The sequence below is a fragment of the Barbus barbus genome (assembly GCF_936440315.1).
Source record: "Barbus barbus genome assembly, chromosome: 11".
NCBI lineage: Eukaryota > Metazoa > Chordata > Actinopteri > Cypriniformes > Cyprinidae > Barbus > Barbus barbus.
In genome coordinates, this window is record NC_136739.1 from 3641881 (window position 1) to 3657923 (window position 16043).

General features: G+C 37.1%; 1 protein-coding gene across 1 annotated transcript in view; it reads left to right on the forward strand.

Annotated features, from left to right (window-relative positions):
- Positions 1 to 5601: 5601 nt before the first annotated feature.
- The window catches only part of LOC306876765 (parapinopsin-like), a gene marked incomplete at both ends in the record, with an annotated part of 33442 nt that continues 23000 nt past the window's right edge, over positions 5602 to 16043 (forward strand). Inside the window, one exon of the mRNA XM_079428167.1 lies at positions 5602 to 5971. Within this exon, the coding sequence (XP_079284293.1) occupies positions 5602 to 5971 (370 nt within the window). The remainder of the gene's footprint in view (positions 5972 to 16043) is intronic.

Below are 16043 nucleotides of genomic sequence, written 5' to 3' on the forward strand. Positions count from 1 at the left end.
CAAGTCATGGGTATCCAAAATTGTGTTGCATTGAAAAAAAGTCAATGTACTAAATGCTTTAAAACTGCAGTAATAGTGTCTGAATTTTATTTTATTAGCACAACCTTTTTGAACACTTTTCTTTTAATCGTGAAAATACAGACTATATATTTTTGAAATAGATCATACACTGCAGTAGAATGAAAGCAAACTCTCTAATCATGTACCACAGGGCTTGGATTTCTTGGTGATCCATTAACACTCGCTTAAAGACATTAATCACTGTTTAGTCCTAAACCCATCTGCTGTGGAGGCCTTTGAGGACAACACTTTGTTAATGAACCATGCAGCAACTGCTAATGATAGAAGCACAACTTTATGAGAAGGGCTCGAGTTGTCTCGAAACTCCAGTCTGGCGATATCCTAGCAGCACTGGTTATAAACAGCTCTTTTTTCTCTGATTTCGGGAAACAATCTCTATTGCTTATTGCACATTTTGCTCACTTTTATAGTGAAATATCCATTGAGTGGCAGCAAAAAGCGTCTTCAATATTTTTCAAAACAGATGAACACGAATCTGGTAATGTTTTATTACATTGGTTAATGTATCGCAGCAATTTAAATTTTTAAATAATGCATGCCACTTACAATATACCCTAAACCTAACCGATAGTTTAAAACAGATAACAACAAATTTAATGAAACAACCATGCCATTTTAGCTTGCTTCTACAAGTCTTTCAGCTCTTTTAAGTGTTTAGCATTGCAAATGGATTGCTGTACTAGGTGAACTACTGAGCAAGTTTACATAATAAAAGCCTTTTTAGTAGAATGTACTTACGATGACGCTACTTTTACATTGATTAAAGAAAACTATTGACTGTTGAAAATATTTATTTTTGTACTTAAAGGGGTCATTAGATGCCTTTTTTTCACACACACTCCAACAAACAGATTTAATTGATTTCTTTCATAAATTGCAGTGACTGCTCTAAAATATGAAACACCAATTTTTTAGAAGTTTATAACTTCCAATAACTCTAATATTTCCTATATGGATTCAGGTATATGCTTTGTTTTTTTAAGATTAACTAATTTTTCTAAGGCATTGTTAGATCCAGTGTTTCCTGTCATAGCTATGCAAAGATTTGATTTCAAAAACAATATCATAGCTATTAAATTATTTCTTGTCATGATTTTAAATCTGTATTAGCATTATTTTAAAGCAAGTCTGATTTTGTGGTGGCTGTGCTTCAAAGGGGACATCGTATACCCATTTTCCACAAGGTTATATGATTCATAAGGGTCTTGTTGAAATGGTCTCAGTGGTCGTGTAAAACAACACCCTTTTTACCTTGCCAAAAACTGTTCACAGCAACTCATTTCGGTGCATATCTCTTTACATGCGAATGAGCACTGCTCACCCTGCCCCTCTCTTCTGTGGAAGTGATCCAACCTTGAGTTTAACTTTTTAACTTTTAAGCCTGCCTTGAATTGTCCCTCATTCAGAAAACAGTCGGGAGTAAAATGATTTGCGCAGCCAGGCACAAACAAATTTAGTGAAAGTGAAGTGACGTGTGGCCAAGTATGGTGACCCATACTCTGAATTTGTGCTCTGCATTTAACCCATCCAAAGTGCACACACACACCGTGAACACACACCCGGAGCAGTGGGCAGCCATATTGCTGCGGCGCCCCGGGGAGCAGTTGGGGGTTTGGTGCCTTGCTTAATGGTCTCACCTCAGATGTGGTATTTAAAGTGAAAGAGAGCGCTGGTTATTCACTTCAAAATCAAAATGGCTTGATAATTGAGACTGTTTATATAAACACACATTTATATTCAAACAACTTGTAAAGCGAATTTTGCATCTGATTCAAGATTTCATGATTTTTATTTGTCACATACACAATTACACAGAGTATAACAGCAGTGAAATGTAGGAAAAATAAAAGGGAAAGGGAAGTGGTGTGTGGCCAAGTATCGTGACCCATACTCGGAATTTGTGCTGTGCATTTAACCCATCTATGTGTACACATAGTAGTGAACATACACCCGGAGCAGTGGGCAGCCATCGCTAGGGCGCCCGGGGAGCAGTTGGGGGTTCGGTGCCTTGCTCAAGGGTCTCATCTCAGTCGTGGTATTGAGGGTGGAGAGAGTGTTGGTTATTCACTCCCCCACCTACAATCCCTGCAGGACCTGAGACTCAAACCCACAACCTTCAGGTTACAAGTCTGACTCTCGGTCCATTAGGCCACCCTTGTGCAAGTTTGTACCCATTTAAAGTATTTATGGATTTTTAGAAGCAGCTTGCACTTTTATCCATGAATTGATAAAACTAGACACTTTCAGCACCGCCATATGGTGCATATACTGTGACAAAATCAGAAGAGGATAATTTACATGAACTGAGGATTTATGGCACATCGCTCACACTCTCCATGTAAGTGTGTGTGAGAACAGCTCCCTGGGGTCATGTTTGGTCTCTTTGTTTTTGAGGGGTGAGAAATCTCCTCTGATCATTTAAGCATTCTGCTTACTAAACATGGCTTAAAGGCTTTATTTGAGATGCCAATGCAAGGCAGTTCTTCATGTAAAATGAACAAAGTGAATTTATAACATCAAACTAAACAGTCTTAAACCACCAATACAAACAACACCGAATGGACAACACTCTCTTTCACTATATGCATAAACTGATCGAAATCTGGACAAGGCTGCAAGTACACAATGACGAATTTGGGATTCTTCTGTGTTTATACAACAGGACCTGAATTACAAACAGACACAGAATAAAACAGTATGACAACAACTGTATAATAGAACAAGATCAACATGACAAGCTGAGTAAACACCATTCATTACAATATATTCATTTATGACATCATGTCCTCTAGATGTGACACCTTTAAATGTATAAGCTGAATAGAGTTAGCTGTATAGAAATTAAAAGAAGGTCACTGGCCTCTACAAAAATAAGCACATGTATGGAATGTTATTATTATTACCATCATCAGAAAATATATATCTTTAATTTATTTTAGTGTTTCTAATACCATTCACAAATCTTTTCTTCTTCTTGTTTAAAGCATATATATAACATTTTTATGCTTAAAAAAAAAAACTAAATAATTTGTTGATGGGGCAAGAAATAATCTAAATAACTTCTATATAAATGGTGTAGATATGTCTGGCTAACAAGGCAAAAATAATTGTTTTCAGTGAGTGCTAAATCTGATATTTCAAAATATAAAAAGAAAACAATATGTATAATATATTTTTGTCCTAAAATGTGTGGAAAAATACCATCTCTCATGAGCATTTCTAGTTTATTTTAATACAGCAACACTGAAACATGTCAATCATGAAACCAAAATAATACCTTTTCCTTTTGTGTTTAACCTCATAGCTGGCTTTTTTCCCCACATGTTCTTTCTGTAGCTTGGGTCCTTTGAACTATGGCAGTCTGAGTGCATTTAATTCAGAGCTTGGTCATTCTCTCTGACTGTTCCCATGTTTAAATATTGCAACAGCAACAATTAACCTTAACATGCATTTCTAATGAGAACAGTAACAGCTAGAGGGGCAAAAAATCACATCCTTCTGCTTACAGAGGAATATTTCTTTTGAAGTCTCAAACAATACTGCAATAAAAAAAACAACCACACACTTATCACTAAGACAAATGACCTGAGGTTCTTCCTCACTCCCTTTTTACATTGACAGATATGCAAAATGCTGAATGGTTAAGTAGGTGAAAGCGTATCCATCCGGTAGTAATCTTTGCAGGCTTTAGTCGGCAGTCAGCTATAAGCATTTAGACCTGTGATTCTGATCCCTGGCAATGTGAGCTCCCTGAGGGGATGAAAGATGTGAACAGATTTAGAGACATCAGTTTCCTACTGTTTTCATATATATATATATTTTTTTTTTTTTCACAGTACATGGAACAAACAACAGGCTTTGAGATCCTGCTATTGTTGACATTATTTGAAATGCTGGCAGGTTCTATGAAAGTGATGTACTTTACCAATACACTGATAGAGGAGTATTACAAAACTAAAAATAAACAACAGTACATCATGTGCCTAGAGCGACCATTAATATTACAACTAAATTAAGTCCAACATTACTGAGAAAACAGTAGTATGTAACCTATGGTGACACAGAGGAGAAAACATTAAAATAACATGAAATTGAGGATGGATGACGAAAGATGGGATGAAAATAAACGAAAAACAGCAAAATAGAAATCTTCATTTAAATCCATCAAAACCACAGCTTTTAAAAGTATCATCAAGAAACAATCTCCCAAAACCATCTTCTTTTATCAAACAAAACGTTGTTGCTATTAGCGTGATGTAGCTAAATCACACCAAAATATAAAAATATTTTTATGGCAAAAATATTTAAGATATTAAGTAAAGATCATGTTGCATGAAGATATTTTGTAAATTTCCTACTGTAAATATATAAAAACTTAATTTTTTATTAGAAAAATGCATTGCTAAGGACTTCATTTGGACAATTTTAAAGGTGATTTTCTCACTACTTTGATTATTTTGCTCCCTCTGATTCCAGATTTTCAAATAGCCTAGTTGTATCTCGGCCAAATATTGTCCAATCATAACAAACCATACATCATTGGAAAGCTTATTTATTCAGATACTTTCAGATTATGTATAAATCCCAATCTCAAAAAATTAACACTTATGACTGGTTTTGTGGTCACATATACAGTAATTTATGGAAGAAGAAAGAAAGAAATTTCATGTAGCCTAAATCATGTTCGTTGTATGTTATGTATAGGTTTATATCTTTATTTAATATATTCAGATGTATGTGTTATGATGTTGCTAAATAATGCACATCAATGTTTATTAGTCATTCACTGTTCATGGAAAAACAAAGTTTAATGCATTTAAATTCTGGTTTACCACCTGTATGATGGTGGTTATCTGTAGTAGCCTATTTTAACATAAAAGGCAGAATTTATAAGTTCGAGTAGGTTGGTGTACCTTGTTAAATGCATCGGAATTGCCAAAGGTAACTGAATTTGTGGTAGGTCGCTTCCTGTATGTCAATTACAATGAGCTCATATCGCTCTCTCGTGACGTCAAGATGCCTTTATATTACACGCCTGTTGCGCGTTCAGCAAAGCTCGCGCACTCAGCTGGAAAAGGGTTCACAGCTGGGACTGAGAAGAGAGAGCATTTTCCATCTAGAATGCAACAATGTGCAGACAAATAAAGTAGCACATGAACGGACACCAAACGGTCAACATTAATTTGCAGCGACACGCGCGACCGCGGTCACGCGCGCTGCGACCTCGTTAAAAGGCTGATAACAGTTCATTCAGCAACTCTGATGGATACTGCGGACTTTAATGAGCAGAACTGTCTGACTGCTACTTAATCAGTTTGCGTGCCTGTTTTGAGCGTCAAGCGAAGCCCACCTGTCAGCAGTCCAAAGGTGAAGCGCGCTGTCAGTGAAGACCATCATCTGTACCGAGTCATGATGCTGATGCGCTGAGGTGCTCATTAAACGAGAAAAACGGGTAACAGAGGCTCTTACCTCACGAAATTCAGCACTGACTCAAAACAACTTTCCTAACTATTCGCAAGGATGTTTTTCGAGCAGGCTGATTTAAACTACAGCTTTAACATGAGCGAGGAAGACCGGTTAACGCTTCTGGACGGGAACTGGAGCGACGCGCCGGTGGAGACGCTCTCACGCGCGGGCTTCACTGCTCTGTCCGTGTTCCTAGGATTCATCATGACTTTCGGCTTTCTTAATAACTTTGTTGTTTTAGTCCTCTTCTGTAAGTTTAAGACGCTCAGGACGCCGGTTAACATGCTGCTTCTCAATATTAGCGTCAGTGACATGCTGGTGTGTTTGTTTGGGACGACCCTGAGCTTCGCGTCCAGTGTGCGGGGACGGTGGCTGCTCGGGAGGCACGGCTGCATGTGGTACGGCTTCATCAACTCCTGCTTCGGTACGTAGCCTACTCAAAACACATTATTAAGCAGCTTACAGGGGTTTTGTTCACAAGTTGTAAGTATAGAGTTTCAAAACTCTCACATTTGATCACACTTGTAACAGCTCGTCATTTAAAACCTGTCGTTTTTGTGCTTTCATTGGGATGCTTTCATAAAACCATTGTTTCAAACACAAGATTGTTATGACATATACTGAGAACATTTTAATCAACACACCAAATTATTAAATTTTGAGTTGGTAGTCTATTGTCAACAATCAGGTAGTTCAATTCAAACACTTCAAAATGTTCACAAATCACATGCATTCTCTAGGAATCAAACCAATGACCTGCTGTTGCAAGCGGCATGCTCCACTGTTTCAACTACACTCATAAGTTTCCAAAACGGGGTTTTGCAATGATGCCAAGTGAAGTTATTAACGTAATTACGCCCATCTAATCTTCCAATTAATATCTGGGTATAAAAACAGCCTCTTACCATTTCCGTTGTTTATTCTTTCAGCATCCCTCCACCTCCCCATCTCCTCCTTTATGCATTCCTATAGGGGGCTATGGGAGCTTGAGTAGAATAGTCTCTCTTAGCACTCCATTGCAGACATAAAGCCAAATCCGTTTACCACTAAAGCTAAGATTATATGGGTACACGAACTCTTGAAGTACCGTTTTTGGTTTCCCAAAGAACCTTTAGTGAATATACCTTAAAAGAACCCATAATGTAAAGAACCTGAAGGACCTTTTTACCTATGAAGAACCTTTAGTGCAATGGAAAGTTTATATGAATGTTAAATGTTCATGGCACCATAGATGCCAATAAAGAACCTTTATTTTTAAGTGTGTACATAAAAAAAATCACCTTTGTCAAGTCTAAATAATCAAACATATGCAAACTGACACAAAAACCGTAATATCTTTATTATCTATCCATTGTTGTCAGCCGCAGGTCTTACACCTCAAGATGTTGAGATAATGTGGTAAACCTACTTGGATGGATATGAATGATTCTAAAACCTCCAAACATCATATCATCTTTAAAAATATCTAGAAACTGGGATGCACCATTAGAGTTTTGGTTTACTCATAAAATTTGTTGAGCTTATTTTACTTAAAAAAGGAAGTAACAAAGAAGGTATCAGCTTTTTTTCAGCCGGTCTGTACTCACATTCGGAGTATAATGGTATAGCTAGATTATTTTCTGCATTTCCAGCATTACCAAGGTAATGAGTCTAATTATAATGGAATGCATGAACTGATAAAATCTGTAGTTTGAATGCAACATAAAAGTCTCCATAATGTAAATGAATATAATTGCATTTTCATCACAGCCTTTATTTGAAATGTACTGGGGATTATCAGTCAGGAAGGATGTTAGCTAAATCATGTAATGGAAGCCTCAAGGGGAAATCTGGACTGACAGCTAAAATATGTTTTATTTAATTTTTTAAGCATAAACATGTACAATTTAATTTCCCAGTAACATTTCAACTTGCATTATTACATGCTATTTGTAGTAGCAAGGTTTATAATGCTGTTAGAGCAAAATACAAGCTGCACTAGGCTTCTGTCACAAACTAAGGATAATGTCTACAATATCTATAGAAAAACATTGATATTTGAGATTTCTTAACAAAACAGTCTAAAGTTGCAGGTTAGACAGGCAGTTTGAAATCATGTTTCATAAATTAGATCACAAAGTGAAGAGATGATTACAGCCCTATTGCTCTTTTTGATCAGGGTCTCAGGTAAGGGGTGAGAAAGAAAGTCTATCCAATATGTTGGGTAATATACTCTGCATTGCTCTAAATGCCTCAAACTACCCTTTATTCAGCTGTTTACATGTTTGAGTGTGTATTTACACTTGGAGTTCGATTCTCTTGATTCTTTTGTTCTGGACCAAAAAAAAGAAAAAAGTTAGTTCACTTAGCATTCACACTCTCAATTTTAACACCAAACCGAATTTTAATACGGAAAATGATACAAAACAGAAGGCATAAGGATGTATGTTGCTGGCCCTATTTAGAAGTGGACCGAGACCCCCTGAAAATGTCCACCGCTTTTTTGGTGTGCAACAAGGTTCAGATGGAGGCATTCACACCTATTCAAATGAACTGCACTAAAAGAGCAATCAAGTTTTTTTTTTATTATTAACCAAACCTGCCAAGTTTGAATACACCTTAAATTGGGTTATTTGGTCTGGATGCTGTTGACATTCTAGGTAAAGGTGAAAAAAGCAGGACCTACTGCCTTACTGATGATCTAAATACTACTGTGGGCGATCTGTTTTAAGCCCTAAACACACTGCACGATTTTCGGCTGTCACAGACAAAAGATTGGTATTGTGAAACAATCGTGGCAATTTCTGTGATCGTGGCTCCTAATCAGTGGTTCTGTGTTGTACAGTGAGCGAGGTTCAAAGACGGCAGTTGTCGTGATCTTGTGACCAAAGATAGCCTGCGATACAGCATGATCATCGCACAGTGTGTTTGCTGGTACGATCCATGTTTACTGACCAACCAATAAAAATTAGACATGAAATCTGGCACTAAAACATAAAACTGCTTACCTCAAGCACTTATGCATTCCTCTTTCGCTGCTTTTTCCAGCACACATAAAAAAATACATCTGCTAAAATGTGATTTATCATGCTTTTTGTTTACTACGAGCGCATGCTGATGACGTTTCATTCTTCTATAGAAACGTGCATCATAGCCTATTAGTCAATAGATGTCATCAAAGTACAGTCTACACACACGTCATAGCCAAGTTTATTAGATCCATGTCGCACAGTGTCACATCCAGTGATCTTATAGGATTTCTTATATCGTGCAGTGTATTTAGGGCTTTACAGACCTAATAACCCCAAGACAGGAAATTGGTGTATCCTTTACTGCACAGCATGTGTGTGGGTTTGTAACACGAAGATGAGAACTCTTGCAACTCACTGTATAATGATGTTTGCCCTATAGTGGGAAAGAAAATAAATGGCTACACAATTCCACACATTTACCACAACAAGTAGCTTCCCCAAGGTTTTAATTGTGTTTATGAGGAAAAGACAGGCATGAATATTTATTATATATTATGTTGTGCTTTTTCTTGCTCTAGGTGCTTGTTTTTTCAAGCTGTGATGCCTATATAGACTATATGGCAAGTTCAAACGGAAAGATGCTGTGCTTTGTCACACAGTGGTTTATGCCTTATCAGTAGATTCAGGCTGTATTCTGCAGCTTTGGCTATGTCAAAGATTGCATTTTGAGAAATCCAATCCCATCTGAAATGTAGGCTATAGTAAAATGTTGCATAAATATTAATGTAACAAAAATAGGAATGTTTTCTATTGCAAAGTTTATGATAAGAATATAAAAGGCATGCTCGAAGGTTTCAGTTTATGACTTGGATGCATATATACAGTCACTCATGGGATTGTAACATGAATGGTCTGCTGTAAAAGTCCTTGTTATCTCACTGGAGCTGTATAGAAACAGGTGGAATATATAAATCCGACAGAAAATATTTTACATTCAGTCATACTCTATCTTTGTTGTTCTTTTCTGAGCTTCTAAACCTTTTTGTCTGCCTGGTTTTTCCACCTCTCAAGCTAAAACGCAGAGAACCTTGCTGTGTAATTTAGCTATTTTACATTTGGTGGTCTTAGGTGTGCTGAACTGGCTCAACCATTAATTAAATGGAAGAGAAAACACCAAGGGCAATTTTAATAGGCAGAATTGCTGACCTCTGTTTTGGACATGGGTTTTAGCTCCAGCTTTAACGCCTCCAATGAAGCATAATTTTTTTTTTTTTATGTATTTTTGTAGCATATTTTTTTTCTTGTTCCTGAATGACTCAATGAGCTGAATAAATGATTCAATGACTCATTCATGAAGACAGTTCCTGCATCCAAGTATGCCTACTTCACTATATACGTAGATGAAAAATAGTGAAGAGAGTAGTAGCCTACATGTGACTTCACTGTGTTCCACAGTTTCACAGGAGAGGATTTATAAATGGCAGTGAAGTGATAATGCACTAATGGTGGATTTCATTCATACTACTCGCATTCATACTATATACAACAGACTTTCTATTGGTTGCAAAGTACATCTGCTTTGAATGAATCCACATTTTGAATAAGTCCGTATAGAACAGGGGTGTCAAACTCAGTTATTGGAGGGCCGCAGCCCCGCAGAGTTTAGTTCCAACCCTGCTCCAACTCACATACCATGTAGGCTGTGTCCAAATTCAGGGTCTGCATCCTTCGGAGTACTCATTTGAAGGATGTTACGTCACAGCGCCGCGACGAAGGCTGTCCAAATTCGTAGGATCCTTCAAATGCGGCCCACAAATACGTCCTCCTTTTCCCCGAATTGGAAGGATGGGTGTGGTGGATCCTTTCCCGTCCTACCTATCCCATAATTCTTTTCGGCAGAGCGTAATGGCGGACGAAGCGAGCGGTAGCGGAGTGGGAGAGGAGTTTCTCTGACAAAACAAGCTAAAGTTTATGCTTCGGCTCAATGAATTTGTAGGAGAAATTAGTAGAATACTTAAAAACAAATAAAAATAGGCTATAATGGCTTACCTGGATGTGACTGTCTTGTAGTCTGATATAAAAAACTCTCCGACAACGAGCAAAGAAAGTATTTAATTTATTTAATTGCTTTATTTCTTCCAAAAGAATTAAAATGAGGAGAATAACTCTTTGTTTGTCCATTTTCCCGCTTCTTGCTTGGTGCTGTCACGGTTGCTAGGCGACAGGATACGAGCAACGGGTAAGGGAGGGAACTGAAAGAAGGGTAGGCTGTCCAAATTCACAAACACCGACTTCCGGGTTTTGCGGACTTCGGAGGATCCCTCCTCCTTCAACCGGGTAGGAAGGATCCTAAGGAGGATGCAGACCCTGAATTTGGACACAGCCGTAGTTTTCAAATAAGCCTTAATGACTTGATTAGCTGGATCAGGTGTGTTTAATTAGGTTTGCATCTAAATTGTGCAGGGCTGTGGCCCTCCAGGAACTGAGTTTGACACCCCTGGTTTGGAATGATCCAAAACTTACAGTCTGAATAAAACAAACACAGACAAGCAGTGATACAGACAGTGAAATGTTACAGTGCTGTTGGACTGTTAAATCAGTGCTCACTGGAACACTGTTCGACCAATCAGATTCAAGGATGGTGTAACTGTCGTATAATGTGTCTTCAAAATGTCAAATGCAACTCTGAAACTAGAACACGAGAAGTCAAGCTGATGCCTAGATTAAAATATTTACTTTGCAGAAACACAACTGGCTGGCTGTGTTTTTATATACACATTTGAATATGTGTTAAATAACTGAATCTCCTGCACCCACTTCTCCTGTAGCTTTAAAGGTGTATTTCACTTAAAATGCTTAAAATCATAATAATGAAAGACTCGCACGAGAACACTGTACTTTAGTGTCTATTTTTTTGTCCTTTTTAGGTGTAACTCAAATGATATCTTTATTTAATTTCTTCCTCTCTGTTTTTCTTCTTCCATGCATTTCTTTGATTTCTAACCAGCCTTTGTGTGTTTTAATGTCTGAAACCATATGCTTGTGCAGGTATTCAGTCTTTCATAATCAGGAGTCTGCTATGAGAGATGATGAGAGGTGCTAGAGGATGAGCCCTGAATTCCAGAAGAGTCATCAGACAGATTTGCTTCATAGGGGTGTAACGGTACGCGTATCGAACCGAACGGTTCACAGGGCAAATTCCAAATGGAAGTGATCATCCCTATCCTCTTGGAGTGGGGACTTTGGAGTGAACAGGGCACGTGCGTGCCATTATGCAGTCGTTTGGAATGCACTTGGCAAAAGGAGAGATGTAATTTCCTCATTATCTGCAGCTGGGATGTTCCCGTGACAACGCAGCACGGTGTGTGTCAGTCATTCCAAACGACTGCATAATGGCACGCACGTGCCCTGTTCACTCCAAAGTCCCCACTCCAAGGGGATAGGGATGATCACTTCCATTTGGAATTTGCCCTGTGAACCGTTCAGTTCGATACGCGTACCGATACACCCCTAAAAACAACAGCTTTTCACTTCACAAGACAGTAATTGATGGACTGGAGTGGTCCACATGAAAAAATACTATAGTGTTTTTGAACCATATTAGAGTAAAGTGTATTATACTGTATATATTATATTATTTACAACCCTTTGTTAAGGAATGCTACAGCATACTGTAGTATTAAATATAGTGAACTGATAAACTGAAATAAATACTGTAGTATACTTTAGTTTTTACTACAGTAAACTGTAGTGTATTGTAGTATAATATTCCCTAGAAAACTTAGTACAGTATTGGGTAAAGTAATTTGTTTATATTACTATAGTTGTTATATTATCACAACAACTATAAAATTAGTACAACTAATTAATTTGAGTACTTTACTATAGTATGGTTCAAAAACACTATAGCATTTACTATAAATTACTATAGTATTTTTTCATGTGGGGTGGCAGTTACTTGTGGATTATTGTGGTGTTTTTATCAGCTGTTTGGACTCTCATTCTGACGGCACCCATTCACTGCAGAGGATACATTGGTGAGCAAGTTATGCAATGCTTAATTTCTCAGAATCTGTTCCCATGAAGACACAAACTAATTTTAAATAAGCTGTAAGGATGTTTAGATATTTCTGGATTTATTTAGTAGTGCAAGAAAAAAAAAACCTGAAACAAAATTATTATCTGATATTCAGTTGAAAAATATGAAAACCTATTCTTAATAATATAAAAATCTTCCTTCTAATATGATTTAGCACAACTAACTCGCCTAAATTGCTATTATATTTTATTTTAAAAGGGTTTTCAGTGAATGGCCCATGAAAATGAAAATCATAAGGCATTCTCGTTGTAATTTAATATGATTCCTTCATAGAATGTTGTGGGAAAAATCTTCCAAAAGCAGCACATCCATTATTAATCTTGCTATTTCCATTTCTTTCCTAAAATATAAAGATACAAAGCCTGAATGACTTACTTCTCATGTGAGAACTTAATACTCAAGGGTGGCATTTTACTTTGAATGTGTATGTGTTTTGAATGAGTTATTAATCTTGACTACTTGAGTGTGCATGATAAAGGACATATGCACTTTTTGAAGCCCATGCTGCTTGCAGAATTTCTCCCACAATGCCAGAGGACTTTTTCTTGTAGTGCTGGAAGACCATGTACATTTCTTCCATGTACCAAGGAACCCCTAAGAGAGCACAACATTTAAAACAGTGGTCACCAATCTTTTTAAGCCCAAGATCCCTGACCTCGACCTTTATGAAAGACAAGATCTATCTAATGAAGAATTGATAAAGGCATCCCAGATTGTACTTCCAATTTGAGGCCTTTTATTTAGTATTTTAATTAGTGATGCACCGATCATAGCCGATTTATTGGCTATTTGCTTTTTAAAATCCAAACTGGCCTTAAACAAAAATATCTGTAGCCATTTGAAATTAGTGGCAACCACTGCATTTTAATCACAATACAATCAAAGATACAACACACGTTGCACGAGAAGTTGTTTTTGATTTGAATTAGATTGTATAATTTCAGGATTTGAGACAAAAACAGAATGGTCTGACTTTAGGTTTATTTATTTATTTAATGTTTTTGCAACATAAAACATTTACATGAAACATAAACAGCGGGTCTGAATGAGACGCAGATTTATTCTCTAACAGCAGGTGGCGCTTATGAACCAGCCACGATATAGGTTACTGCTGTAAACAAAGCAGAGCTGCGTTTTATATGGAGGTAAGAGGAGAAGAAAATGCTATTTCCATTGAAACTTTTCTCAAGACAGTTCCCTTCAGCGATACATTAATATAACCCCATACTCCCAATTCATTATTTATATTTTCTTCCTATATTTCGATTCTCATGCACAGCTATTGTTCTCTTTCTGTTACAGCATTTTCTCCTCTTTGCGCTCGTCTTTAGCATCTCTGGCCTCTGTTAACATCCTGTTTACAGACTCAGGCGTGATGTGTTTTTCTATATCACTGTTCCAGTAGCGACCAAATATAACAGAAAAATACAGTACAAAGAATGGAGAAATTTTATGCATTTTTTTTTATACTTATTTTACTGTTATTTTCAGGATCTACTGGGACTGATAAAGATCTACCAGTCGATCGCGATCGACTACTGACCACTGATTTAAAGGGATAGTTGACCCAGAAATTAAAATTGTCTTTATTTACACACCCTCATATTGTTCCAAACCTGTATTAAGAACCAAACCATTTTGGTTACCATTGACTTCCATTGTATGAAAAAAAAAGTCTTCTGTCATGTCATTTTAAGAGTGCAGGGGTATGTTCTTGCAAATTGTACAGTACTTCAGCGGTCAAGTCCCAGAAAGAGAATAAGTTAGTGTTTGTATGTTTTTTTTGGCCTGCTATCCGTGTGTGTATAAGCTGTGCATTTTATTGCCTGGGTTCCTAGAGAATTGTGAAAGGCAATTCTGCTTCATCCCGATGCTTCTGTTATTCTATGGGCCACTGCTTGCCAGATTCACTTTCCTGTCTCATGTCAGTTCATATCAAAACAAGTTCTTTCTGTGCTTTTTTTGTCATCTTCCCGATCAATCCCTCCCTGCCTGACTTATACCTTAAGCTCCACCTAAACTGCAGACTTGACTGAAAGACAACAAAGCTAAGCCTTACCAGACTAAAAAGAGGCTTATCTCACAGAGTTTGAGCAAAACTGTAAAATGTTTTTTAAGGTTCATCAACAATTTAACTAATGCTACACTACAAACCTGCTCTGGGGAAGAGTTTATACACCATTCAAATGTTTGGGGTCAGTAAGACACTTGAAAATCTCTTATGCTTATTAAGGCTGCGTTTATTTGATCAAAATACTTTAAAAAAAATTTTTGTAACATATTATCAGTGTTGCAGTTGTGCAAGCAGTTATGCTTTTTTTGGTGGAAACATACTGTACATGGTACATTTTATAAAATCATAAATGTCACATTTCTCAGTAAGAATCTCAGAAGAAAATTTTACTGACTCCAAACTTTTGAAAGGTACTGGACAATAGATCCCTAAAAGATACAGGATCAATCAGCAGTGTGTGAAGTCTCTAGAATAGATCTATTTTCTTCTTTCATATAATATAGGCCTTTTCTTTATCACTTGGTATTACTACAGTAACTATAAAGATTTTGTACATTAATAATACACAGCAAAAGCAGAAAATGCGTTCTTCTCCTTTAGAAATGGATATCTATGCATTTTATCCACTGGGTGCCACCATAATGACTCCTAGCTTCCATTTCCAAAAGTATGGTGGGCCAAAAGTTTGGTGCATTTGCATGTAATAATGTTAGAAATTAGTCAAATTCAGGCACAGCACCAATGACAATGTACAATACTTCCACACAGTCCGTTTGCCCTCTTACTGGTAATGAAACAAAAGAACATCATCATCATCATCATTTGATTGGCAGCTTTGTTTACGCTGGCCTGTGAGTGTCAGATGTAAACAGACTAGCTAAAATACCTCAAATCAAATCAGTCACTGCCAGATTGCTTTAGATCCATCAGAGAAAACTTGATGTTACCAAGAAATTTTCACTCAGAAACAAAAATCAGGGAAAAGGAATTGGCCATGTCCCCATTAAGTTCAAAACTGATACACACACCTTGAGAGGCTAAAAGGATAATGCATAATAGTGTGGCAGCATCCAAAAGCTATCAGGCAAATATGTTGCAGGCTGTTTGCTCCCAAAGGTACCCGACGAAGCTGATTTCAGATGGGCTTCTGAAGCAGCATAAAGTTTTAATGATCTATGTACAACTAAATACAGAGAGCTTTGGTAATGACTAAGCTAGAAGTGAAATCAGAAGTGAAAAAACTTACATTTACACAGACTGACCATCAACCACAACTATCAAATGCTATTTTATTTTCAGCTGTACTGTCATGGAATCAAATGCACAAAATTGTGGGATTTTATAGGCAGTGAAGGATACATCTGTGTTGCCTTCAAGAAACGGATCAGATAAGGGTATCTCAGTAGACACGATCAAGGGATTCAGACATGTC